This window comes from Talpa europaea (assembly GCF_964194135.1).
Source record: "Talpa europaea genome assembly, chromosome: 7".
In the NCBI taxonomy this organism is placed as follows: Eukaryota; Metazoa; Chordata; class Mammalia; order Eulipotyphla; family Talpidae; genus Talpa; species Talpa europaea.
The window spans coordinates 114,822,869-114,849,522 of record NC_140074.1 but is presented as its reverse complement, the minus strand read 5'-3'; the positions used below and the strand labels follow the sequence as shown (position 1 = coordinate 114,849,522).

The window sequence follows — 26,654 nt, the reverse complement described above, 5'->3', positions numbered from 1 at the left end:
CAGCCTAACCCCCCCCAGCCAGAGCCGAGAGGGGAGGGGGGGCGGGACGCAAAGAAAAACTTTCTTCTAAAATTTTCTTCCAGAGAGTGGAGGGAGTAGAGACAACCCCGACAGCCCGGGGGTGAAGGGTGGGGGGAGGGGAACCCCTGAATCGTTTAACGGCCGGTAGGGGGAGGGGGGCTCCGGAGCTTGAGGGGGCGTGGGATGGGGAAGCAGGCCTGAGAGCGGGGTCAGGGAGCTGCAGGGCTCCTGGGGTCGGGGAGTTGCTGGCGTCCCCCCCACCTAGCACACAAAGCGGCTGCCGCGCTCGGCTCTCACCAGATCCTTTGTGTTTTCCATCAGGGCCTCATGGGTAGGGGCTGTCCGTGCTCCCCGGGCCCGCGGCGCCCCCTCCCCGAGCTGGGGGCTGGCGCCTCTCCCTGGGATTACGGCGACTACAGGGGAGCCCCGGTTGGGCCCAGACCGGCGGCGGCTGCGGCAGCCCCCGGATTTCCCCCCTTTAACTCGGGTGGCCCCAGGATATCAACAACATTAGCATAGCCCTCCCTCCCCAGCGCGCCTGCGCCGTGACCCGCGCCCCGATTGGCCCACTTCCCTACATACCCTCCTTTCCCTCGTCCAGCGTGGGACCCTCCGCAGGCGCCGTACTCTACGGGCCGTACCAAGACGAGGGGGTGGAAAAGGCAACTGGGGCTCGCGCTAGGGCGAGCGATTAAAAGGCCCGGGGAGGAGTAAGAAGTTTCATTCAGTCATCTCAGCTTGGGCTCTGGCTTCTCTGCACTCCTTTCAGTTAAGTAGCAGCTGCTAAGCTGTGGCGGAAAAGACTTGCCACTCCAGGCACGCCGCTTCCCCCTACACCCGGAAGATCGGCCCTCCCGGCGGAACTCCCCCGCGGGGAGGGGCTCGCGAGGGGAGTGGGCGTTACGTAGGGGCGGGCAGGCCGGTCACGTGCCGCAGGCCGCGCAGGCTCCTTCCGGGCCCTCGGGGGCTCGGCTGCGGAGAGCGGCTCGGCGCCTGGGCGCACGCGCAGGAGGTTCCACGTGAGCGCCTGCGTTTCTTCTCCAGCCCCACGATGCCGCCGGAACGGAGAAACCGCACGAAAGCGGATCGGAGACCCGGAGCGAGGCGGGACCGGAGAGACCGGGCGAGGACGGGAGGGCCGCCCCGAAAGACGGCGCCTGCCTCCCCGCGGAAGCCGCCGGCGCCCCCGAGCGCTGCGCCCGCTGCGGGCGCCATCGCGGCGGAGGAGGAGGAGAGGCGGCTCCGGCGGCGGAACCGCCTGGCGCTGGAGGAGGACCGGCCGGCCGTGGAGCGGTGCCTGGAGGAGCTGGTGTTCGGCGACGTAGAGGACGACGAGGACGCGCTGCTGCGGCGGCTGCGGGGCCCGCGGGTGAGGGAGGCCGCGGCGCGGGCGGGGCGCGCGGGCGGGGCGTGGTGGGCGGCGAGCTCCGGGGGCGGAGCCTGCGCGACCTGCGGCGTCGGGGGCGCTCAGGTGGGGGGGCGCGGGGGCCGCCGGGCCGGGGGCGCTCAGGTGGGGGGGGCGCGGGGGCCGGGGGGAGTTCAGATCGGGGGGCGCGGGGGTCGGGGGGAGCTCAGGTGGGGAGCCGCGGGGCCGGGATGCTCAGGTTGGGGGCGCGGGGCGCCAGTGTGCGCCGGGCGGGAGCCCCCGGGCCCGTTGCACCCCACGCGCGTGCCTCACCGGCTGTGGTGAGCTGCTCCCTCCGCTCAGCCCCACTAGCCTCTCCCCGGACTCAGTGTCCCATTTCCGCCCCCCAACCCCCGGGGTGGTTCTGTCACCGCCTCCATACTTCCCAGGGATTCCCGAGCTCCTCCTCTGAGAAATCAGATTGTGGAGAGGGCCCGGGAATCTGCGTTTTAGCCGCCTCAAGTGTTTGCCAACTTTGGAGAATGACCATGTTTCTGACTCTTGAACGATTGACTGAGTCCGTTGGGTGCAAGATAGTTTCCGTGGCAGTGGGAAAAACCCTGCGTGATTGGTGATAAATTTTGCACACAACTTAAAAAAATATAATTTATTCTGTGCCCGACTTTCCTTCCCAAATAGCGCATTCAGGCGTTACTCTAGGCGCTGGTAAGAGACAGTATTGCACTGAAACTGACAGCAATCCCTACTCTCTTGGAGCAGCTTAGTGACAGAGAAGGAAAATTAAGGCTATTGGTAAAACTGAAGTGTCAATGACAACTGCTCAAGAGGGGGAAAAAAAAGCATGGGGAGGAAGGCAAGTCTGTTGATATGGCTTGTGAAACTTTACATGGGGTGGCTGAGCAAAGCTTCACTGAGACGACTCAGTTTGTTAATGTGAATGAATGTGGACCTAGAAAGTAGCAAATATCAACTCATTGCCATATTTTTTTGGGTCCTTATGGAAGAAGCTGCAAAAATCTAGTCTTGAAATGAGGAATTAGTACAAGGAAAATGGTGAACTGTGCCACATTCATAATTGGGAAAAGGTACAGTTAGGTGAGGTCAGCTTTAATGGACTTCAAAGAATCATAGGCCCAGAGTAGAGAAGCAGAAGTCATTTGGAGGTTTCCATCTGTGTGTTGTTTTGGGACAGCTTGAGTTGACTTCAGGAGCCATTGTGTGGCCTAGATTTAGATCTGACAGTGAGTATAGCATTTCTTGAGGGGGGGGGGTAAGAAAAAGAAAGCTTAAGAAAAATAGAGAAAGAGGTATGTCTGAATATGAGATAAGAACTTGGATGTGTAATTGTGGTATTTTATGTTTGATTATCTTTGATCCTACCTGCCTTTGCTCCAGTCATTTCAGTAGTCTGGGGTTTTTTTTCCTGCTTCCTCCTTCATCTAATGACTTACCTTCTGTTCATCTCTTAATTCAGGTTTTCCTTTCAGCATGTGGATTTTTCTTTCCGTGGCTGTGTTATCTTACATTGTCATGTGCCATCATCCAGTCTCACTTACTGTTCTGTCCCTGCATGGGCTGCGGTAGCATTCCATCCCGTTATTTCATCAGAGGACTATAAAGACATAATTCTCTAAGCCAGCAAACGACCAGGTGTATGTGTCCGCCTGTGGGATATGAAACTCAGTGCTTGAAGAATGTATTGTCTTTTGTAGGTTCATGTACAGGAAGACTTGGATGACTCAGAAGCGGAGAATGAAGCAAAAGATAATTTTCCATCTCAAAAGAAGCCAGTTTGGGTGGATGAGGAAGACGAAGATGAGGAAATGTAAGTTGCCTAATTTATCTTCCAGGATCCTGGATGCTTTCAAAGTTATTTTTCAGATTTTAAAGGCTTCTCTTTATGAATATAATTGTGTGGTTTTGAAAAATAATGGAGTATAGAAAGAAAAGCTCACTCAGTTCCACCAAAGAGAGAACATCAGTGTTAATATGTTGCCATACTTCTCCCTCTTTTTTTTTTAATGCTGTATTTAGTGTCAGACCTGAATTTGCTTTCTAATTTGGCCAGCTTGACAAGTTTGAAATCTTTTCTCATTTGTGAAATGGGTGTAATTGTAGCTGTATCAGAATTTCTTGAGGTTAAATGACAGTTTGAACCTTTTCCCACTTTTGTTAAGTATTAAGATTATTTGAAGTACAATTACTTTAAAGCACAGGCATTTTTAAGGTTCTTGATAAATTCCACTAGACTGGTCATGAGGTTTTCTAATTTATCTTCCCATTGAAAGGTGTCCTTTTCACTCCAGCACACAAATGGAAACCTCCAAATGACTTACGCTACTCTACTATGGGCCTATGATTCTTCAAAGTCCAGCAAAGCTGACCTCACCTAACTGTTCCTTTTCCCAGTTATGAATCTGCACAGTTCACCATTTTCCTTGTACTAATTCCTCATCTTGAGACTAGATTTTTGCAGCTTCTTCCATAAGGACCCCAAAATTTTTACTTTTTAATAAAATTTTACTTTTTAATAAAAGCATTTAAGGTATCCACAGCATGATGTTTTGAGAGACACGCACGCACGCACGCACGTCCCCTCCCACACACTGTAAAATGACTGCTACATATTTGTTTCACATCGTTACCGTTTTTTGTGTGTGGTGAGAACACTTGAAATCTACTCTTTCAGCAAATTTCTAGTATTCGGTACAGTATTATTATTCATATTCGTTATGCTATATATGAGATTTCTAGAAATTACTTTGGTGAGTGGCATGAAGTTGTGTTGAGATAAGTCATTATGTGTTTGACTATTAGCTTCCCAAAGGGTAAACTGAATGCTCTGAAGTAGTGGATACTTCTTTTTGCTTCAGGAAGAATGGAAAATCTATTTATAAGATGTTATACAATTTACAAATCTTGATTTCTATTTTTATGTTAAATGTTTTCTCAATATACTAAAAGCAATAACTATTTTTGTTGATTCTTTAAAAGTCATTTAAGCATGCTATTATGTTTTTTAAAGGGTTGAGATGATGAACAATCGGTTTCGGAAAAATATAATGAAAAATACCAGTGAAAATAAACTTTCAAAGGACAAACTTCAAAAGAGACTTAAAGAAGAGTAAGTGTCCATTTTCATATGATTTATGAACATTTACTTACAACCAGCAGTTTTGCCCAGTATTTGGCTGTAATAACTTCTTGGGTAAGTAAGTTAAATAATAAGAGCCTTTTATTTTATTTATTTATTTTTAAAGATTTATTTATTTATGCATACGAGAACTGGGGTACAGGCCAGAGGTGTGGGGGGGTGAGAGGATTCACCAGAGACAGAGTGGGGAGCAGAACAGGCAGATTGGCGAAATACACTGCTGAGGGGAGCAGCGGGTGAGTCAGGAGAGGTTTGCTGTGCCAAGTGGGTAGCGCCCTGGCTGGGGATCGAACTCGTGCTGCAGTGGCTGTGTCTTAACCCCTTGTGCCACCAAGAGCCTGTTAGAAATGACCTGACTGTCGAAATACATAGGTTGATTCTTACTTGTGAGCACCTGAAACTTATATAATGCCATGTTACTCCAATAGTAAGAGCATTGCTATTGGGAGAAATTATTAGATGTTAGAATCTGAGGGGAGAGGGACTACAAGTACAGAAGAATAGTTGAGAAAAAAATTGGGACTCCCACCACCCAAATATAACTGATGGTAATATTGATCACTTGTTTTTTAACTTGTGGATGGTAAATTATCTTTTTTCTGCAACCTCACAGAAAAATTTCAAAATCAAACACCAGCTGTCTGGGCTTAATGTTTTGGGTTGTTGTGGTTTTGGTTTTTTTGGGGTGAGGGTCTTTAGACATTCTGTCATATTTGCTTTATTTATTCGGGGTTGTGTATTTTCCTGATCTGAGAATAAGATGTAGATACCGCAACAACACTCTATTCCTAAATTCTTCAATATACAAATGTACATTGCCTGAGATTAGGAACATGGCCCTTTATTCACATTGCTATTATCACACCTAACAAAATTAATAGCTAATATACAACCTATATTTATTTATTTCTCCAGTTGATATAAACTTCATGCTTTATATTTGGATTTTAGAGATTTTAATTCTTTTTTTCATTTACTCTAGCACACCCATCTTTTTTCCCTCCATGATAATTTTTTTTTTTTTTAAATATTCTGACCTGTTGTCTTGTTGAGTTTCATTCTGAACTGTTTTCTCTTTTTTGTTGCTGTTGTGGTGAAATTCACATACAATTTAGTGGCATTTAGTATATTCATAGTGTTGTGTAACCACATCTTCCAAACATTTCCAAAACATTTCATCTCCCCAGAAGAAAGCACTATTTCCATTAATCACTCCCTGTTTTTTTCCTCCCTCAAACTCACCATTTAATTTATTCTTACGTCGGGCCTCCCCTGGTGGCGCAGTGGTTGAGCGCTGGGTTGCGAAGCTGCCAGCAGCCTCTGCAGCGCCGGTTCGATCCCCGGCCACCGGAAAGGGTCCCACATGGCGCGCAGACCTCTCCTGTCATCCGCTGCTCCCCTCAGCAGTGTACTTCAGTCCTTCTGCCTGTTCTGTTCCCTGCTCTGGCTCTGGTGAATTCTCTCACCCTCCTGTGCTTCTGACTGTACCCAGTGCTTGTGTGAATAAATAAATAAATCTTTAAAAAAAAAATTATTCTTTTGTCATCTGTATTTCCTGTAGAAATGGATTCAGAAGCCTGCTGATCAGAATCAGATTATTTTTGGCAAGAGTTACTAGGTCACTGGGAGCCCTTCAGAATATAAGTATCATGCTTCTAAAACTTTTCCAGAGTGAAATACTCCCATTTTCTTCAAAGAATGTCATGTTGAAGTGCTGTGCGTTCTCACCCACCTAATCATTTCTTTCAGAAGTCTCTTCTTTGGAACATACTGTCATGCTCTAACCTGTACTTTGTAGATGTATCAAGCTCTGTGAGTTACCATCTATGTTTATTTTTAATCTTTTTGCTTAGATTCCAGCATGCTATGGGGGGAGTACCTGCCTGGGCAGAGACTAATAAGAGGAAAACATCTTCAGATGGTGAGTTGTAGTATCTCTGTTTAAGTTAGTAAGTAAGTCCCTATTCCTGTTCTGTTATTATTTGAGTTTTCCCTCAAGGCTCATAAAAGCCTGGTGCTTTAAATATGTCTTTCTCCTTTTTTTTAAATGTCTGGTTTTGATGTCTGCCTTTTCTCTGACAGAAGTCTTTTTACATCACTGCAAGGCTTACTTAATAGCATATTCTCTGCTATAAGGACAATATTGGGTGAATTTGAAGATGTTTCTCAACAGAACTATGTTGCATTTTTCACCTCTAGATTTCAAGTTTGTTTTGTACCATAATTATTTTCTGATTTTTAGATACTACAAATTTGAGTGGTTTAGCCAAGATCTGATTTGTGTGCTTGGAATTTTAAATTTCAGACTTGGAACTGACCTTTGAAACCCTTTAGGGAATGCAGAGTATATCCCACATAACGCAGGAACCCCACCTCTGCATTCCTTGTAGTGCTGGTGAGCTTCTGTTTGATTCCCACCATCCTCACCCCCTTTCTCCCCACCCCCCACCTCAGTCCTCATTGTATTCAAGTACAGGGAACCCATATAAGAAGTGAGTTCTCCATATGTTATTATGTAGAAGTTTGGTTTCTGGCCAGGTGCTTTTTTAGAGTTGGAAGGAATGTTAGCGATGTTGCCGGAATTTATCTTCTGTAAGAATCTTTTCTACAACATCTGTTACATTTAGCTTCTACTTAAGTATGTCAAATAATGCTGTATTTTGCTGAACTATTTTTTCCCTTTCTCATCTTGTTTCTATTCTAGTCTTCCTTTCCTTTTGGAATACCAACTACATGTATGTTAAATGCATTTTTAAAAAAAATGCTGTTAAACATGTTAATATGTTTTCTCTTTTGCTTTCTGTACTGTAATTTGGATTTTCTTCTTATCCATTTTCCAGATCTCTAAATCTCTTTTTTTGCTAATTTTAGTATGCTGTTATGGGAATCCATTTTAATGATTGTATTTTTAAAGATTTATTTTATTTATTTATGCATACAAGAGCTGGAGTTTAGTCCAGAGGTGTGTGTGTTGGGGTTGAGGGGTTTGAGGGTATTCACCAGAGACAGAGTGGGGAGCAGAACAGGAGGACCTACTGAAATACACTGCTGAGGGGAGCAGCAGGTGAGACAGGAGAGGTCTGTGCCATGTGGTTTAGCACCCTGGCTGGGGATAGAACTCATGCCACAGTGGCTGATGATTGCTTGATAGTGCTGAGATTTTAACTCGCGCATTACCATTGGAGGCCCAATGATTATGTTTTTAAATTTCTATATAATAACTTTATTTTTCAGTTCTAGAATATCCATTTGGCTCTTTTTTAAATACAGTTCTCTGCTTCAATTCTGAATCTTTATTTCATTATCCCTGAACATATTCAACATAATATTTTTAAAATTTACATCTGATTATCTGTAGATATACTGTATTGTTTGTTTTTTCATAGATTTTAGTCACATTATCTTACCTTGTTATTTTTGATTTGCTTTTATTTCCTTGAATGCTGGAATGGTACATGAAAAGTAGTATTGATTAACTGGAGACCTAGGACAATGTCTTTATTTCTCTTGTTCTCCAGAGACTTGGTATATTTGTTTTTAGGTAGGTAACTGGGCAAGGGACACTAGCAATCCCAGAGCATCTTGTTCCCATGAGCAGTTGTGAGGAGTGAAAGCTGGCTTTTAGTTCTTGGAAGATTTTCTCAGAATTCTTTGATTTCACCCTCAATCCTAAGTGGAGCCTTTTGTGGCCCCAATATAAAACTTGATGGTTTGCCAGACCCCCTTAAGAACCTCTTTACAGAGCCTGTTGCGCTAATTATTGCCTTCTTGGCACCCCCCCCCCCCCCAGTGTTTTAAAAACTCAGCGTAGCTTCTTAGCTTTCTTTACTAGGCAAGTTGGTCATCTGTAGGGGAAAAACAGCCCTTAGTTTTCTTTGAAGTTTTTTTTCCTTTGAAGTTCTGACACAGCTTGCTAACATTGATCTTTTTGCCAACTAAAAGTCAACGTTTTTTCTTGTGAGTTGTAAAGCTAGGTCTGCTATCCTTGCTATTGCTAGTTCTGCCACAATTATGAATTGCTCTTTTCAAATATTGCCTTTATTTCATCTTTTATTTCATTTTATCTTGTTTTAGTCACTGTGTTTGTGTGTCTTTAATTCCAGAGTCAGGCTTTTAATTTTATAGATTGAGCTCTGTGTCATCTTCTTTCCTCCAAGTATATTTTGGTGTTTTATTTTCACCAGTTGTAGCTTTAATAAAATGTTTGAGGTTGGGAGGCTGAGAGTAGAGTTAAAATTTGAAATACAGATGATTGGTGTAGGAAATGATCATCTTACTGATGCTAAACATCAGCCTTGTGGGTTTGTTTGACTTAGATGAAAGTGAAGAGGATGAAGATGATTTGTTGCAGAGGACTGGGAATTTCATATCCACATCGACTTCTCTTCCAAAGGGAATCTTAAAGGTGAGAGTTAGTGAAGTTGGGCCTGTCCTGCCAGTTACCTCTGAAATCCAGTGTGTTTCCTAGTTATCAATGTATGGATTTCTGTCATCTGGGATTATGTTTGCTATCATTTTGCCTTGGTGTAAATAAGTTAGTCTTTGGGGTTTTTTTTTTCCCCTTTGTAAAAATAATCAAGATTATTATTATTATCAATAATATCTCCAAGCATCTTTCAGGAATCTTACTTGATTTCTCCTCTTATATTCCTTTCCATTTCCATAGGCACCATCCTGATTCATGCTATGATCTCTTCCCAGTAAACTTCAGTGACTTTGTAATTAGTTTCCCACTTCCATTTCACTTCTTCCTAAACTTTTTCATGTAGATGCTAGAGGTGTCTTTTAAGGACAAAACATTTAGTCCATCATTTTTTCATTGCTTTTTGAGAACTTCTGCATTCCTTATTGTCTACATGATCTGGCTTCTGCCTGTGTCTAAAACTACTACTGACTGTTCCATCCTCATTCCCTACTCAGGGTTTCATGAATTTTTCTTGTTTATCTCATGCTCTTGCTCCTCTCTCTGTTTTTCAAGCACTGCTAATGACCAATTCATTTTTACCTTCCTGCTCTCACAGAAATCACACATTAGAATGATCCTTTTACACTAGTTACCTTCTAACTCATCACTGTGTCTAGCTGTTCATAAAGGTAACCTGATAGAGGTGTCTGTCTACCTCACTTTAATGTCTGTCAGATGACCCCTTTCTATGACATCAATACTTTATCCCATTATAAAACGGTGCCATATGTATTTAGATGGGGAAGGTGCCCTATTGCAGTCAGTTTCTAGGGGGAAGGGTGATTCTGTCTTCCTCTACCTAATGAACACCTTTTTTTTTGAATAACGGAATTTTTAATAGAGAAGGGGAAACCTATAAAAACAAAGTAGTCCAAAGAAGCGTGAGTTCATGATTACTCTAAATTAGTAAACTGTGAATTGGCAACTGTGTGCCCTGAGAAGAGAGCACAGCAATCCATGTCAACCATTGGGCCATAGGGACGACCTCAGAGTGCTTCTTTGTGCCATAAATATAAAGATGCTAGCGTAGGAGTTTCAAGTAAAATTTCCCTGGAAATCAAAGTGTCCTAACCCAGATGGGTGTATCTTGTGGAAATGATTATTTACTGATGCTATGAGACCTCAATGATTTAGTCCCCTTATTTGAAAGATGATGAAAATGGATTCTTGTATAGTGATGTGAATTTCTAGTTGGCAGCAGGGCTGTGGTCATCTGCTTGCCACTCCAGTGCATTTCTGGATTATAAACCACTTTATAATGTGCTTTCTTTGTGCCTTAAAGAACCTTGTGTTAACTGTTATGAATTGATAAAATCCAGCTTTGTGTTTCCATAGATGAAGAACTGCCAGCCCGCTAATGCAGAACGTCCTACTACTGCCCAGATCTCGTCCGTGCAGTTCCATCCTGGTGCACAGGTGGTGATGGTCGCTGGACTGGATAATGCCGTCTCGCTATTTCAAGTATGCATTTTAAAATAAAGACTTGTAGCGAAAAGTGTTTGCTGCTGTGAAAAGTGTTTACTGCCAGGATACAGGGTTTATGGAAATAACTAACAGGGACATTCTGTAATTCCTTTTAGGTTGATGGGAAAACAAATCCTAAAATCCAGAGCATCTATTTAGAAAAGTTTCCAATCTTTAAGGCTCGTTTTAGCGCTAATGGAGAAGAGGTTTTGGCCACTAGTAACCACAGTAAGGTCCTATATGTCTATGACATGCTGGCTGGAAAGTTAATTCCTGTGCATCAAGTGAGAGGTAAGGTTTCTTTTGAACACACAGTTGAGCATCTCCTGTCTTCCTGCCCTCCCACCCCCCAGGCCCACAACTGAGTTCATTTAATGGTATTTACAGCCACTTTTTCCCCTTCCCAGAGTTCTTAAAAATAAGTTTCTTTCATTTCAGTATTTAGAAAATGTTCGTTTTTGAGATAATTTAATGAAAATAGTGAACTGACCTCCCCCCCCCTTTTTTTTTTAAAAATTAAACTGACTTTATTGAGCATTTATGGGGAAAATAATCTGGGACTAAATTTCCCCCCCCGATGAGAAAAAAAACGGCTGCAAGTAGTTATCTATAAGGTTAGCAGTTGATGTAGCAGAAAGCATGAGCTGAGAGCCTGATGGCTTGGGTTCTACTTTCTTGGACAAATTATTTCACATTTCTGACTTACAGGAAATTTGGATACTCTAGTTCTAGTGTTTGTTGGAAGAGACTTTTTTGGTCTACATTGGAAGGAAACAAAGCATTGTCTTTGGGGGCTATAATGTATTTTAAGGAATGAAACTTAAAAAAGAAACTTTTTTAAAAAGGAAAGATGAGACTCTTTCCTCTGCCTTACCCAATCTTTCCCTGCCTCCTCTGTCCCCACTAAATATGACATCTTCTTTAGGGACTCACAGTTCATGTGTCTGGATTGATCCCAGTCAAGGGACTCAGGGTGTTCAATATGGAGGTCGTACTAGTAAGGAGGCACAGTTTGCATTAGTGTGAACCCGTAAGTCAAGACTTGGGATCCTTAACCAGTATTTTCCTCAAGGAAGGATAAGAGCTCATCACTAGATTTTTCTAAGTTCCTTTTCTCTAATATTTTTAAGTTAGCAACTTGAAATGTTTTATTATTGCACATTTTTTAGCAGCAGCCAGTAACAAAATTGTGTCATGGTCCTTTTTTATTTATGCTTGTGTATATATGTGCCTGTTGCTGTTTGCTTATAAACACCAAAAGAATATACAGCAAATTCTTGGCAGTGGTTTTCTCTGGGAGATGATAAGATAATAGGGGATTTGAGGTTTTTTTCCTTAAGTAAAATTTTTTTTTATATTAACATTGGTTTACAGTACTATATGATTTAGGGGAATAAGCTCACATCTGCCCAAGTGTATGTCACCCACCACACCCAAAACCAAAGTACCCATAGTCCTTTACCCTAGATCATTGGGCCCACTTTATTCCCACCCCCACCTTCCTTTCCCCTCTAGTAGCCTTACTTCTGCATTCATCTTTCTAGGGTGTTGCAATTTTAACGAAAATTGTTTTTGACTAGGCAATATGTTCACAAGGTACAAAAACCCAATACCTAGTAATGGGAGATAGTGAAAGTCTCTTCAGCTTCATGTTCTTAGCCACCTACTTCCCTTCCCTTCCCTGGAGGCAGCCACTTGAAACCATTCTTTATGTATCCCTTTCTGTTAGGAAATTTTTAAATGTAACTTGTCTCTTTAAGCAGTCTGATGTCAGAAGGAGTCTACTGCATAGTCAATATGAGTTTTTTTAGGCATGGAAAAGACATATTCTTTTGTAAATAGGTACATTGATTTGGTATATATTCATCGCACATAGGTTACACAAGTCTTATCTTGAGAAGCTAACTAGCTCTGGAATACACTGACATCTGATTTTTTCTTTTTACTTTTGGATCCACAGAGTTAAATTAGACTCATGTTCCTAATGGTATGTTTAGAGGTGCCAGCAACTACTTCTTTATGTTACCATGTTTTTGGCCATCTCTAGTAGCTATGTCCCTTGTGGTTATGAACTTTTGTGACAGTGTAGTTTAGCCTTTTAGCTAACTACAAGTTTCACTGTTTACATTTAGAAAGTTAATTAGTTGATAAGTTTACTGTTTAGAGAGGTGAATCTGTAACCTGCAATTAAAATGAGAATATGACCAGGACAAAGAAGTTGCTGAGCACTTTGTGGGGATCTTACATTGATTGATGCATGGAATCAGACTTAGAGTCTCTGCCTAGATTTTGTTTAACATGAGGCACTGAGATGATTTAGAAGGCCGGAAACTCAATTTCAGTGAAAGATTGAAAGCAGTATTATCTAACTGAGTAATCCTTATCTAACTGAGTAATCTCCATTCTTAGGTTTGAAAGAGAAGATAGTGAAGAACTTCGAAGTTGCCCCAGATGGGTCCTTCCTGCTCATCAATGGCATTGCTGGGTATTTGCACTTGCTGTCAATGAAGGTGAACTAGTATTATTAGTTGTTGCTTGTTCTTCTGGAATAAGATATTAGTGTAAGGATAGTCTTAAACCGTAACTCACAGGTGTCCTTAAGTCTACATCTCAAATGGAGGAGCATAGTGGAATGTGGAGACAGGGAAAAGCAGGTAGATGCTACAAATAGAAAATGCGATTACTTTTATCTGCACAGTGTGATTCTTCCAGGCACCTCCTAACAATTTAATAAAAAATATTTATTATCCTTTTAGACAAAAGAATTGATTGGAAGCATGAAAATTAATGGGAGGGTTGCAGCCTCCACATTTTCTTCAGACAGTAAGAAAATATATGCCTCTTCAGGTAAGTTTATGATATGGTGACACAAAGAAGCAGCTTTGCATGTGTTTACAATTCAGATTTAATCATAAATGCTTTTGTAGCAGTTTTAGTAAGAAAGTCAGTTTTATTTTTAGAATTCATTGTCATTTACCTTATTTACTATTAAGTGTGACGGGCTATTCATTTAACATGTACTGTTAACATGTTTTGGGGAAAGATGGGAAGAAAATGCTTATTTACAAGATGATTCATTTTGACACTTTCTTTTTTGAAAGTTACTTAGGGTCCTAGACTTTTTTTTTCCTTTAGCAGTACCCCTTTGACTTTATTAACACTTGGCATTTTTTAAATTATTGACTGAAAACAATTCAGATCTCCTTGCTGACATTTCTTTAGCATTGTCGTCCAGCTTTTTCTCATGCCTGATGGTCTTGAATCTTGTGTTTTGTGACTCTTCTGCCTACATGACTGTTCAGTGTCTTCCTTCATTCTTCCTCTCCTAAAGGATCTTGGGTGTGCTCAGCATCTCAGTGTAGCTTCTGCTGTTTGGTAGTGGGGGGCATTAGAGTGGTTCTGCTTGCAAGCTGTGCAGGACAGTTTAGCAGACTGTTATTTGACTTCAGTTAGTAAAATGCAGCTTTAATTCTTACAAGTTTTAAAGTCTTTTTAAAAAGAGAATTCACTATAATAATAACTTTGTTTAATTTTCTGTTTTTGTCCTAGAATTGAACTTTTACAAAGTTGAGTTAGTTACATTTGTGTTTTTTTATCAACTAATATAAGAAGTTCAGCAACATCTATATTCCTTACATTCTAAGTTTTCTGAGAGGTAAGGAATAAATGTGGGTTCAGGATAATGCTCCTAATGAAATGGCCCTTGGACCCAGGGAGACTGAGAATTGGGGAGAAGAGGTGGAAGAGGTTCAACAGAGTTAGTGCAATCTGGCGTATGAATTGGATGCAGTTGTAAAGTACTTATACATTTGTTCACTATGGTGAAGAGCTAATTTACCATAAGGTCTTAAAGCAGGGAAGGAGTAACAAAAGTCCAGCCTTGGTAAGTTAGGGGTTGCCTATATTTTCATTGTTGCTCTTCTCTGTCCCTTTCCCCCTCATTTTATGATTTTTTATGATTGGCATCATAAAAGGAGTTTTTATGATTGGCATCATATTGTTACATATAAAGATTATTTCAATATAGAGGGAGAGTTGAAGAAAAAAATATCTTTTACCTTTCAGCTTTATCCACTTTTTCTTTTTTGTTTCCTATGGGTGCATTTTGTCCTCTTTTGCCCTAATGTGTCACTGGCTCATGACCCACTGCTTTCTAGATGATTCCTTCTCTACTCATTTTAATTTTTTGCTAGCTAGGCTGATCTGTAAACACCTTCCTTTATTGTGACATTTTCCACCAACAAACAGAAAGGTCTTTTAATTAAACCCCATTCAGTTTTTTCAGGTTATTTTACTATACCTAACTTAAACTCTCACTCTAGTTTGGGAATTCTATTGGTCAGATATGATTTAGAAACAGTGAGATGCATTTGATTGTTAGTGGGGGAATAAGCGCATAGAAGGGTGCTTGTTAGAACAGTATCCACAGAAAAGTAAGCAGTAAAGCGGTAGGTGGGGAGTCACCTTTAGTGACCTTAATTGAATTAGTGCCATTAAGAAATCTATAATGGGGCCTCCCCGGTGGCGCAGCGGTTGAGCGCTGGGTTGCGAAGCTGCCCGCAGCCTCTGCGGCGCCGGTTCGATCCCCGGCTGCTCCTCGGCCACCGGAGGAGGGTCCCACATGGTGCGCGGACCTCTCCTGCCGCCCGCTGCTCCCCTCAGCAGTGTACTTCGGTCCTTCTGCCTGCTCTGCTCCCCGCTCTGGTGAATTGTCTCACCCTCCCACCATTCTGACTGTACCCAGTGCATGTATAAACAAAACAAACAAACAAATAAATAAATAAAATGTGAAAAAAAAAAAAGAAATCTATAATGGTATGAGGAGAGAGTGATCAGGATCAGATGGTATAGGGGAGAGAAAACAGAATAAGGATTGATTTCGGCAGATATATGAAAATACTTGTTTTCTCTTCAGATATATTATCCTCTTTTATCTTGTTTGCACTTTCCTTTCCCTAAGCTGTATGTGCTTATTGCTCACAGCATTTCTTTTTATTTAAATTGACTTGGCAGTAGATAAATTGTACAGTTTTTTTTAAGGTTTTATTTACTTATACAAGAACCGGGGTACAGGCCATGTACGTGGGAGGGTGAGAGGATTCACCACCAGAGACAGAGCGGGGAACAGAACAGGCAGACTGACGAAATACACTGCTGAGGGAAGCAGCGGGCAAGACAGGAGAGGTCTGTGCGCCGTGTGGGTTGCTCTGAGGCTGGCGGGAATCAAACTGGCACTGCAGAGGCTGCAGACAGCTTCACAGTGCTGTGTTCAACTGCCTGCGCCACTAGGGAGGCCCCAAATCGTACATATCTTTTTAGTTATAAACTCCTAGTGATCTGACTTAATTCACGCTTCGTTTCCTCCTCCGTCATCATTGGTTTGGTATCTAAGTTATCAAGCCTTAGATATCTTCGGTGCTCTAATTGACAAGTGTTGGAAGACCCACATTGGGTGAATATTTTGCTTTTTTGTTTTTTTCCTCAAAGTTTTGCTCCTATAATCTGAGTGAAATGTAGACATTTTTTCTAAAAGTTCAACTCTACTAAATTTGTGATTTTTTTTTTACTCTTAATCTAAAGATAGTGTTTATTAATGACTATGTGGTTGCAGTTTGCTATCAATGGGAATGTATACAAGAGAGATTTTTGAGGTCAGTTTTCTAGATCTAGGTTTTTATTTGTAGTATATTGCACTATTAAAGAAAGACTAAGAATGATTAGTTCATTTGCCTTTCAAGTTTAAAGTAAAATTAACCAAACCTTGTTTTGTTTCATTCAGGGGATGGGGAAGTTTATGTTTGGGATGTCAACTCTAGGAGGTGCCTTAATAGATTTGTTGATGAAGGCAGCTTATATGGCTTAAGCATTGCCACTTCTAGGAATGGACAGTATGTGGCTTGTGGGTAAGTAATGAGAGGTTCTCACAATTTTTAATCATGTGGTGCTAAAGAGAAAATATTAAGAATTGGGTATACTGGAGAGTGCTTGAGTAGCTCTGTTTGTAAACTATTCTATAATAAAGGTTTTTTACTTTTTATTGTCTTAATGTAGTAATGATAATGTTAATGCCAGTTTATCAACTCTTTAGCATAGCGAATACTGGGTTACCTTATGACATTGTATTTTTTTCTTTTTGAAATTACATCAGGTTTTCCTTTGCTATTTTAACATCTTGTTATTAATGAGGAAGTAGAATAAGTTAAATGTTGTGTTTAAAACTGGTTTTTAAGCACAAACATGGGTTTACTTAGTCTGGCCAGGTGGTGTAACCCAAAAAACATGCTCCTTGGAAATAGTGTTAGTTTTATGGAATCTTAGAAAATGTTATCAAGAACATATTATTGTGTTACCACTGGAAAAAGTGGCTGACTATTCTACTGGGGAAAAGATGGCTTTATTCTTGTAGTCTTAAAGATGCTAGGTGGGGAAAGATTTACTTTTTATTATGAAAGTATTGAGTATAATTTATTGGTGGTCAAGGTTTCAGAATACTTGGAGTTGACGATCTCTCCTGTAACTCTTGACTGTAGATAAAGCAGTAGAACAGAACTCAGATGCGCTGTTTTAGAAGTTCTTACAATACGATGGGGGGAAAAAGAGATCTAGATAACAAGACAGCTCTCTTGTTCACATATTGGAATGTAAGGTCTGTCATAAATGCCATGAGGGGGCAGTTTTAGTGTTTTTTGTATTCAGGTACTTAAATAGTGCCACCCTAGAGGTGACATTCAGTAAATATTTATTGAGGGCATGAATAATGCAGATTCTGTACTTTGTTGGATTTTCTAACTACAATTGCAGTTGAAAAGCTGCCAGAGTTAACAAGAGTTCAGCCGGACTGCAGTAGAACTATAGGATGTGTCCAGCTTTTACATGGGGATGAACTCTCAAGCCCCACTAGTCCCTTTTTTTAAAATTTTTTTTTTTTAAATTTTTTTTTTTTTTAATAGAGGCATGCTTTATTTATTTGTTTGCTGGTTTGTTTGTTTTGTTTATACATGCACTGGGTACAGTCAGAAGCGCGGGAAGGTGAGAGAATTCACCAGAGCCAGAGCGGGGAGCAGAGCAGGCAGAAGGACCGAAGTACACTGCTGAGGGGAGCAGCGGGCGGCAGGAGAGGTCTGCATGCCATGTGGGACCCTCCTCCGGTGGCCGGGGAGCAGCCGGGGATCGAACCAGGCCGTGCGCAGTTTCGCAACCCAGCGCTCAACCGCTGCGCCACCGGGGAGGCCCCCCACTAGTCCCTTTTTAACATGTGATTCCTATAGACAACAGTTCGTGGGGTTGAATCCATATTCACTTAGTGTGTAAAAGCCTTTTTGCTTGTTTTTAATCTGTTGTATAATTCCCTTTTCTCTTTGCAGTTCTAATTGTGGAGTGGTAAACATATACAATCAAGAATCTTGTATCCAAGAAACAAACCCGAAGCCGATAAAAGCTATCATGAACTTGGTCACAGGTGTTACTTCTCTAACCTTCAATCCTACTTCAGAAATCTTGGCAGTTGCTTCAGCAAAAATGAAAGAAGCAGTCAGATTGGTAATATTTCTTTACCCTTAACTTTCCTCATTGAATCTTGAGTCTTAAAATTAAAGCTGAAAACATGGAACCATGACAGGAACACAGAGTGTTGGATTATTTTAAAAGCCATAGCTTCTTTTTGATAAAGGATTATTAGTATTGTACTTTGTGGGTGTGGTTGTAGAAATGATGCTTAATAGCCACCACATTTGTTTTATGTCAGTTCTTCCAGGGAAATTGTTGTTCTTTCTTAATACTTAAGGGGCAGTCTTCATTTTCAGAGGTTTTTCAGTGCGCGCACGTGCGCATGTGTGTGTGTGTGTGTGTGTGTGTGTGTGTGAATATGTTTAAGCCAAACACTTCATTCCTCTACAGTTTTCATTCATGTACCTTTTGAAGGCTGTTATCTTAACGAATGAGTGGAGGCAGTTCTTAACTATTGAAATTAGATTGAGCTTGAAAATAAATTATGCGAGGAGATTGCAGTTTAAGTATCTGTGGATATACTTCTGTGCCAGGTTTGGTGATTTATTGGAAGGACGCCTAGGACTCAATATGCGGTCATATCCATGGCTGAAAATGATTATTAGGGAAAATATTCAAGCAAAATCAGCAAAAGGAAAGGTGCATAGTGTGCTAAGCCTGGAGAAACCAGAGGCAGATTTCTAGGAGTCCTCTTCTAGTGGAGACCTGTAAGATGTTTTATTCCTCCAGCAATAAGTTGTGACAACAGGTATTAAGTGTTTTCTACCAGAGAAGCTCATTAGAGGCTTGGTCGCCAAGGTTTGTATGGGGGGTTGATCATAGTGGTTCCCTCTGTCTCACATGTACCAAAATGTTATGCTTCCAGAAGACTAGTATTCAATATAAATCACAGTATACAAATGAATCTTACCATTTAGGGAAAGGTTCATATCAGGTAGGGAACTATTTACCGGTCAACCACCAAAGGGTCACTTTTGCATGCAGGTCATTTAAGGATAACAGCTTTAGCTCTGTTTGAACTTTCTCCCTGACCACAGAGCTCCGCTTACATGTAATTATCTCTGTGAAGTTCCCTATCCTTCACAGAACCAATTTCTTCATCCATTTAACAGTATTTTCCTGTAGGCACTAGGTATACAGATGGCATAGAACTTTGAATTAGCAGCATTACATTGTGCTGCTGTTATATGTATACTGCCAGGTTGTAAGCACATTACAGAATTTTGTCTTGCTTCCAGCAATGTCTTTCATACTTTATCAGCTTTGTACAATAGTGTATAGTTTACAAAGATGTTTAAACAAATTAAAGCCAAATAGTAGTCCTCAGAGAATTAATTTACCCAAAGTCAACAGCTAGTAAAAAGCAGAGCTGTGCCTGTAGAGTCTATATTCTCTCTTCTTAATGGTTTTCCAACAGAATTCCTTGGGGTCCTAGATTGTGTACAGAACTTCAAATGATAAGAAGGGCAGGGAGCGGGAGGGATGGCAGGGAGGGGGTACACTCCTACCTCAGTCATACAGAGCAGCTTTGCTTTCCTCTGTGGTGTATATTGGCATTCATTCAGCATAGGCTTTTCCTTGCGGGGAGGAAGGATTCTGCAAAAAGTGTTTTAAGAACACAGCATTGTGTTTTATTACCTCTCTGTTGAATAAATCACTTGATAAATGAGAAAGTTCTAATTCAAGTAGCTTTAAAATACCCACTCCTCTGTTGGGAGTGGTAGACTAGTACATATTAACTTTTCATCATTTTAATAGTAGTAAATTGTTTTAGAAAACCATGGGATCTATCTCCCGTTGACATAATACATTCTCTAAGATGCTTAGTAGTTAGTTCTGCCTAGTTTGCTTCAGTGATCATGGTGGCATTTATGGTTTTTTATTGTGGCAAAATCACATGAGGAATTCATTAGTAACAGCCAAATCCCATTTTTTTTTTTAGTGGTAGTCAACCATAATATCTAATGGAAAGAAGCCAGGCAGAGCAGCTTCAGAATGCCTCAGTGAAACTGTTAGTATATCATTAAATGCAATCTCTTATAATGATCCAAACAGTTCTATTATCCCAGCACAAAGCAATGACTATAAATCTAAGCCATTGCAACACTGGAGGCACAGAAATTAAATTGTTATTACATCTGCAGTCTTGGGTGTAGGAAGTTGGGGAACGTCTTACCATTAAATTAAGAATGAGCTTTTACTTGTTGAGTTTTGATATCTGAACCCTTAAATATTATGACAGAAGTGGTGCTGGAGATAAAAAAACTACTTTCTGTTAAGGAACTTGGATTTTTATGGGTCTTTATCCTTATGATGATAGCTTTTAACCAGGGCCATAAGGAAGGTTGGAGCACACCTGAGTCCCAACCATATGGTGGCCTGCAGGAAGGTTCATGGAGGCAGTGAGAAATCATGTAGGGAACTTTGCTAGTAGATACCAGTAAGTCTTGTGAGAGGACATAAACATCCCCCCTCCCCACTGATTTCCAGGTCAATAGAGGAGACAAATTATAAAGATGTTGGTGAGTTAGTTTATCCTCCATCAGCGCGAACCCACACACACCAGCCTGTGTGTGAAGGTGTAGCTGTGTGTGTGTGTGTGTGTGTGTGTGTGTGTGTGTGAGAGAGTGAAAACATACCACATCCAAGGAAACAGTTACATCATAAACTTCCTAATAGTGTGCATTTACCAGTGTTTCCAGTACTCTGTTCTATTCATTTAGCTACAAAATAACCAGTACTTTCTGATAATAATGAGCTACAAAACATTGCTTATGTGTCTTGTGCCTGAATTTTTGCCCTGTTGTGAGCTCTATTTGTAACATGCAATTGACTTAACTATGATGGTACATGAATCCAAATCAGGAGAATGTTTTTCCCAATTTCGGTAGGAAAACAAAAGGGATGTTTTGATATAATTTTCTTTAAGGAATTATTCAAGTAGAATATATGTGGAAAAGCAGCTCCCCAAACTTCAAAGTCGTGCCAGGAAAGTCAATGAGCAAATATCTGGGGCATGGTTTCAGAACATTAGGTTATTCATAGAGTGGAAACAAAGTAAGGCACAGGACAGTTCTGTTTTTGGCACTAGTGACAAATAGTTATTTCTTGATGTCTCACTCCTATGATGTGATGGGCTACCTTCTCCTAGTTTGGTGCATGCTGGGAGGATGCAAACTTGTAATAACCTAAGCAAAACAATTAAGAAGCCATACCACTTATCAAAAATTCTTAGAATTTCTCCATTTCTAATTTAAGTGTAAACCTATTTTACAGTATCCATTTGTGACTTCTCTTCTAAAATAGTAGCCTGCTTTTGTTAAGTTTATTCAGGAACCTATACAGAACATGGTGTTTAAGAAGTTTAAAAGTTAAGATGAACTACGGGTATTGCCAATTTCTTAGCCTTAATGGGTCATACTCTTTCTCTTTGGCACTAATGCCTTTGCATTGATCCCAGGCTGTGTAGGTAGAACCTGCTATTGGGAAAACTTGAGAATAATTGGAAATGACTTAGATTCACTGTAAACTTCTCTTTCTTGATAAAATGGTCAGTAGGTATTTATCCGCAGGAGTAGGTCCTAACTACTCCAGGTTTGACCCGATGCTAGTCAGAAAATTCCCTTGGTTAGATAGTGTAAAGTCTCATCTGAAAGCATGGAGTGTTACAGATACAAGATACATAGAATGATAGCTCTATAAGTGTTTGAACATGAAGGTACTGTATTTCGTGGAAGAGCTGGAGGACTTTTGAAAATGAACTTGTTAAAATTTCAGTCTGCTTAGAGTGACTGCTTCCATGGTTTTATTTATCCACAAATTACATGTTGTCTTGCCTGTCAATGGGCCCATTGAACTTGGGCCCATTGAGAAAGAGACTCTTAGAGAAAGAGACACTGGCCCTCCTCATGCCAAGGCCTGGCCTTGAAGTGAGCTTTGGCGCTCACTAAATTAGAACATAGTTTTACTTGATGAACCAGGTTTTCATGATCAGTCCTCCCCAAGGAGAGATTGCACCAGGCAGTAATATATCACCTAGTTGAAAAGGAAATTATATGATACTGGAGTACTTGGTATGATCTTGTGTAGGCTTCAGTTATATAAAATGAGACTCTCCACATGGTCAAGATACCTGTTGCCTATGATTAGTGTTCATTACTGTGGTCATTAGTTTAGAGCATGAATGAGAGTTGCTGTTGGCTTTTCAGTTTAGTTTATTCATCCAGCAAACATTTGAATCAGGCACAAGTGAAAATGCTACTATATTAAAAGCGTCAAGAAAACGCTTTCTTCTTTTGCTTCCTTTAATAGCACATGGAAAAGTAAATTTTAATTTTGGAACAACTGGTTGCATTAAGAGGAAGACCTATGTGTTATATATGCATTACAATCAGAACGAACTTTTTGTTCCAGCAAAAAGATAGAATGAAGACTAACATTCAATAAAGGTGGGTTCCCAGTTGTTGCAGTTTAAAGCTAAAGCTTCTTATTTTCTCCGATAGGTTCACCTTCCATCCTGTACAGTGTTTTCAAATTTCCCCGTTGTTAATAAAAAGAATATTTCTCTTGTTCATACCATGGATTTTTCTCCCAGAAGTGGATATTTTGCTTTGGGGAATGAAAAAGGGAAGGCCCCGATGTACAGGTAGGTGGTGTTTATGCTAAAAAGTCAGAATTACCTGTCAATTTCTTTTCAAAATGTGAAGAGATACTGTTGTTATATTCCCAATTTTATGGTTATATTAAGTTAATCTATAATTATTGTAAATTGTTAATAGAATGTTTATGACCATCATCATCATCTAACAAAACATGCATTTTTCTGCCATAAAATATCACTAATAGAAAAACTTTTCAGCAGAAAATACCTGGTAAGTATTTTGGGGGCGAGAAGGATGTGTTTTTTTAAAATTGGTATATGATTGACATATAGTGTTATGTAAGTTTCGGTTATACAAAAGAATGATTTGATAAATGTATATATTAGGAAGTGAGTATCACCATAAGTATGCTTAACATTTATTACCATATAAATTACAAAACAAATTTCATGTGATGAGAACTTTTTTTTTTAAAGATTTTATTTATTTATGTATACAAGAGCTGGGGTATAGGCCAGAGGGGTGGGGGGTGAGAGAATTCACCAAAGACAGAGTGGGGAACAGAACAGGCAGGCTGACCAAAGTACACTGCTGAGGGGAGCAGCGGGCGAGTCAGGAGAGGTCTGCTGCACCATGTGGGTAGCACCCTGGCCAGCTGGGGACTGAAATCTTGCTGCAGAGGCTGTGAATTGCTTCACAGTGCAGTGCTTAACCCCTTGCGCCACCAGGGAGGCCCTGATGAGAACTTTTTTTTTTTTTTTAAAGATTTATTTATTTATTTATTTATTTAAGCAGTGGATACAGTCAGAAGTGCGGGAGGGTGAGAGAATTCATCAGAGCCAGAGTGGGGAGCAGAGCAGGCAGAAGGACCGAAGCACACTGCTGAGGGGAGCAGCGGGCGGCAGGAGAGGTCTGTGGGCCATGTGGGACCCTCCTCCAGTGGCCGGGGAGCAGCTGGGGATCGAACTGGTGCTGCAGAGGCTGTGGGCAGCTTCGCAACCTGGCGCTCAACTGCTGCGCCACCAGGGAGGCCCACTTTTAAGGTCTACTCTTGGCAACTTTTAAATGTAGGTTTTCCCATTATCTCAAGGTAGAACATTACTATTTGGTGTGATTTGGTAGGTTATTTTTTGGGTCTGGGAATACTCAAATTTTTTTCCATATAAATTAATCATCAGACTCCAAAAACAAACTATTAAGTCATATCAAATAGGGCCATTCTACTTTCAGATAGTGGGGGAGACCTATATTCAGTACAGTATTGTTAACTTTAGTCACTGTGCTGTATACTAGAGTATCCTGTGTTTTGAGAATATCAAATTAAGGGGAAAGTAGGCACCCCTTGATGGTTTATATTTAGGTGACCTTTGTTGATTTGACAATTTAGTGCATATTCCACCAGATTTCAGCTGATCTTTTTTTAAAGGCATTTTTTATTTTACCTGCAGCTGTGGGCTGTAAATGGTGTCAGTTGCAAAGATATCCAAAATTATATCCTCTGTCCAGGTTCTTTTCTGCACTCAACGTACTTCTGTATAAGCAGGAGCATTGGAGCATTGTTACTAGAAGAAATAGGTGATAAAGTGATTCTTTAGGGAGACCTAAAGAGTGGAAGCCTGGGACAAACCTCAGTCCCCTTTCCTGACTCCCCTGTGGTGCTGGAAGTGAGCGCTGTGTGGCAGCCTGCATTTGTGTCTCTGCTTCAGGGAAGGCCACTTTCAAAATAAACTCAAGTCTATGGGAAAGAAAAGGAATGTAAATTGGTTTTGAGGCAATACTTGTGAAAAAAAGAAAATGGCAAAATATAACATGGTTTACAGTTCTACTTTGAAGTGGATTTTACTGGGAAAATTGATAATTCTGTCACTCTCACTTTAGATAGATTTTGGAGTGATTTTTGCAGTTCACATCCTTATTGTACCTACAAATTCCTTTCCAAAGCTTTGGTTTATTTAATAACTGAAAGTTTCTTTTCTCGAAGCCCATTTTCAACAGAGCTCTGCTCTCTAGTGAGTCTGTTTGTGGCAAGTGGGTTGGATTAACAAACAGTATTTCTCTTGGGTATTGTCTAAACGGGTATTTCATAGATCCCAGTTTGATGCTTTTATCTAAAATATCAGATTGAGGAGTCTTAACCTACCTGCCTGGTGAGAATGATTATGATTACTTTTTTCCCACTAAAATCTTCCTAAGCACCATTCTGTAATCTGATAATACTCTGGGCAATCACAGAGTTGTTTAGATGATTTGTCTTTTACTTTTTCAGGCTGCACCATTATTCGGATTTCTAAAGTGATTATTTGAAGTAAGAAAATCCTTTTTTATTTTAAGGTTTAAGGGTTTTACCATTGCTGTCAGTTGGCAGAACTGATTTTGTTTCTGAGCCCTTGGGTTGCTGTATTTTCAGTGAGGGTAGCGGGATGGAAGTAGATTAGGAAGAACCTAGTGGATTTGAACCTTCTTTGGGGATTTCTTATCCCAAATTGCAACAATCTGATTCTCTTCTTTGGAGGTCACACATCGCTAATACTGTGTTCAGTTGCACTTGCATATGGAACAGGGAAACCAGAGGGCCAGATAAATCCGGGCCAGTGACAAACCCTAGATATCTGACTAGAGTGATGCTACCATAGGGGAAGGAGCAGGAACGGGAGGGAGCTCAGTGCACCGTGGTGAAGGGAGAGCCAGTACTTTGAAAACAAAAAGTTGCAAATCACTGTTAGGGCAATAAAAATAAAAATCATTGAGATAAAAAAAGTAAACAAAAGAACACCAAAATTGTAACTGCCAACATTTAACCCACAAAGGAGAACAGACTTAATAGAAAGAGTTAAGTATCTTCTATTATAGTTTATATGAATGCTGACTCTGTTATTTTGTGTATGTTTCTTGAGAGATTCTAAGTGGCTTGCCCTGTAGCTAGTTAATGGTTGTGGTGGCTGGTCATTAGTTTTGTTGTCTGTTAAACACAAAGACATGCTTCATTTTACGTAGTCTGATCTTTGATCTGAGAGAAGGTGGTGGTTCTGAGGTTGAGCTTTGCAATTGGCTTGTTCATTATAATCAACCATTTGGTCATTGAGTTTTGTAATGCTGAGGAGAAACTCTGGGTGAACTTAGAGATTTAATGAGGGAAAAGAATTTTCGAAGATAGAGGAATTTTGAGGAAAAGATTAGTCAGTATGGGAAAGTAATTTAGCTGTTCAGTCTCCAAAAGTTATGTTGTCCTTACCTGTTGCTTGTTGATTACCAGAGCTTATAAATCAACAATATCATTTCTTCTGTTTTTTCCTTCAGCTCCAGTTGAACTGTAAGAGAAGCCCTTCCTGAAATATCTTCTCAGGAACTTTCCTGAATGTGTGATAATGTGTGGATGATTGAGCCAGCTGTGCTTATTTAAGTTAACAGAAATACCTTAATAAAAATAAAAAGTTTTGTTGGAAAATAAGTATGTGTGGTTTTTCCCCTCCACCTCCGCACACACACACACACACACACAGAGCTTGGATGCATTTAAGACTAAATATTAGAAACATCTATATGTAACTAAAAATAATGTAAGAAGATATTTTCATATTTCACAGTAAACCCTGATTAATATCTCCCCCTTTTTAGCATAGATTTTTCTGCGTTTAAGGGTATCAGCTAATAGGCTCTGATGATGAACTGTAGAGAGCAGTTGATTAGATATGAGAGCAATGGTATCTCATGGGCTGGATTTTGATTTTCTAAGCTTTCCTAGAAAGGTGGTTAATGGGAGCTAAAAGATGTTTCTGGATTTGATGCTTGGACTGGTTATGATTGTTACTTAGGGAGGGAGCAGGTGAAAACCTGATATACTTGTGCTAATAATAGTCACTCTCCTAGAAAATGTTCATTAATCAAAATGTTAAATTTTGCTTACAAGATTGATAATTGGTTTCATAATTCTTTTAGCCATAGTATATAGCCTTGCTGTAGACTAGTCCTTACATTTCTTAGGAAAAAACTTATGCTGTGTTATGTATTTAAGCAGTATTATAGGGGATTAGTAATGAACAGTTTCATGCTAAAACATGAAAAGGTTAGGTTAGAGGA

The 26,654-nt window shown here is 40.5% G+C and overlaps 1 protein-coding gene across 1 annotated transcript; it reads left to right on the top strand.

Annotated features, from left to right (window-relative positions):
* Window positions 1-1,072: 1,072 nt before the first annotated feature.
* On the top strand, window positions 1,073-24,868 carry UTP18 (UTP18 small subunit processome component; the record flags this gene model as incomplete). The annotated part of the gene is made up of 13 exons (XM_084237570.1): window positions 1,073-1,390; window positions 3,100-3,212; window positions 4,413-4,511; window positions 6,395-6,462; window positions 8,858-8,946; window positions 10,342-10,467; window positions 10,587-10,761; window positions 12,880-12,980; window positions 13,227-13,317; window positions 16,250-16,373; window positions 17,835-18,009; window positions 22,479-22,621; window positions 24,844-24,868. The coding sequence occupies 13 exons, from the start codon at window positions 1,073-1,075 to the stop codon at window positions 24,866-24,868; spliced, it is 1,647 nt and encodes a 548-aa protein (XP_084093696.1).
* Between the last annotated feature and the right edge of the window lie 1,786 nt (window positions 24,869-26,654).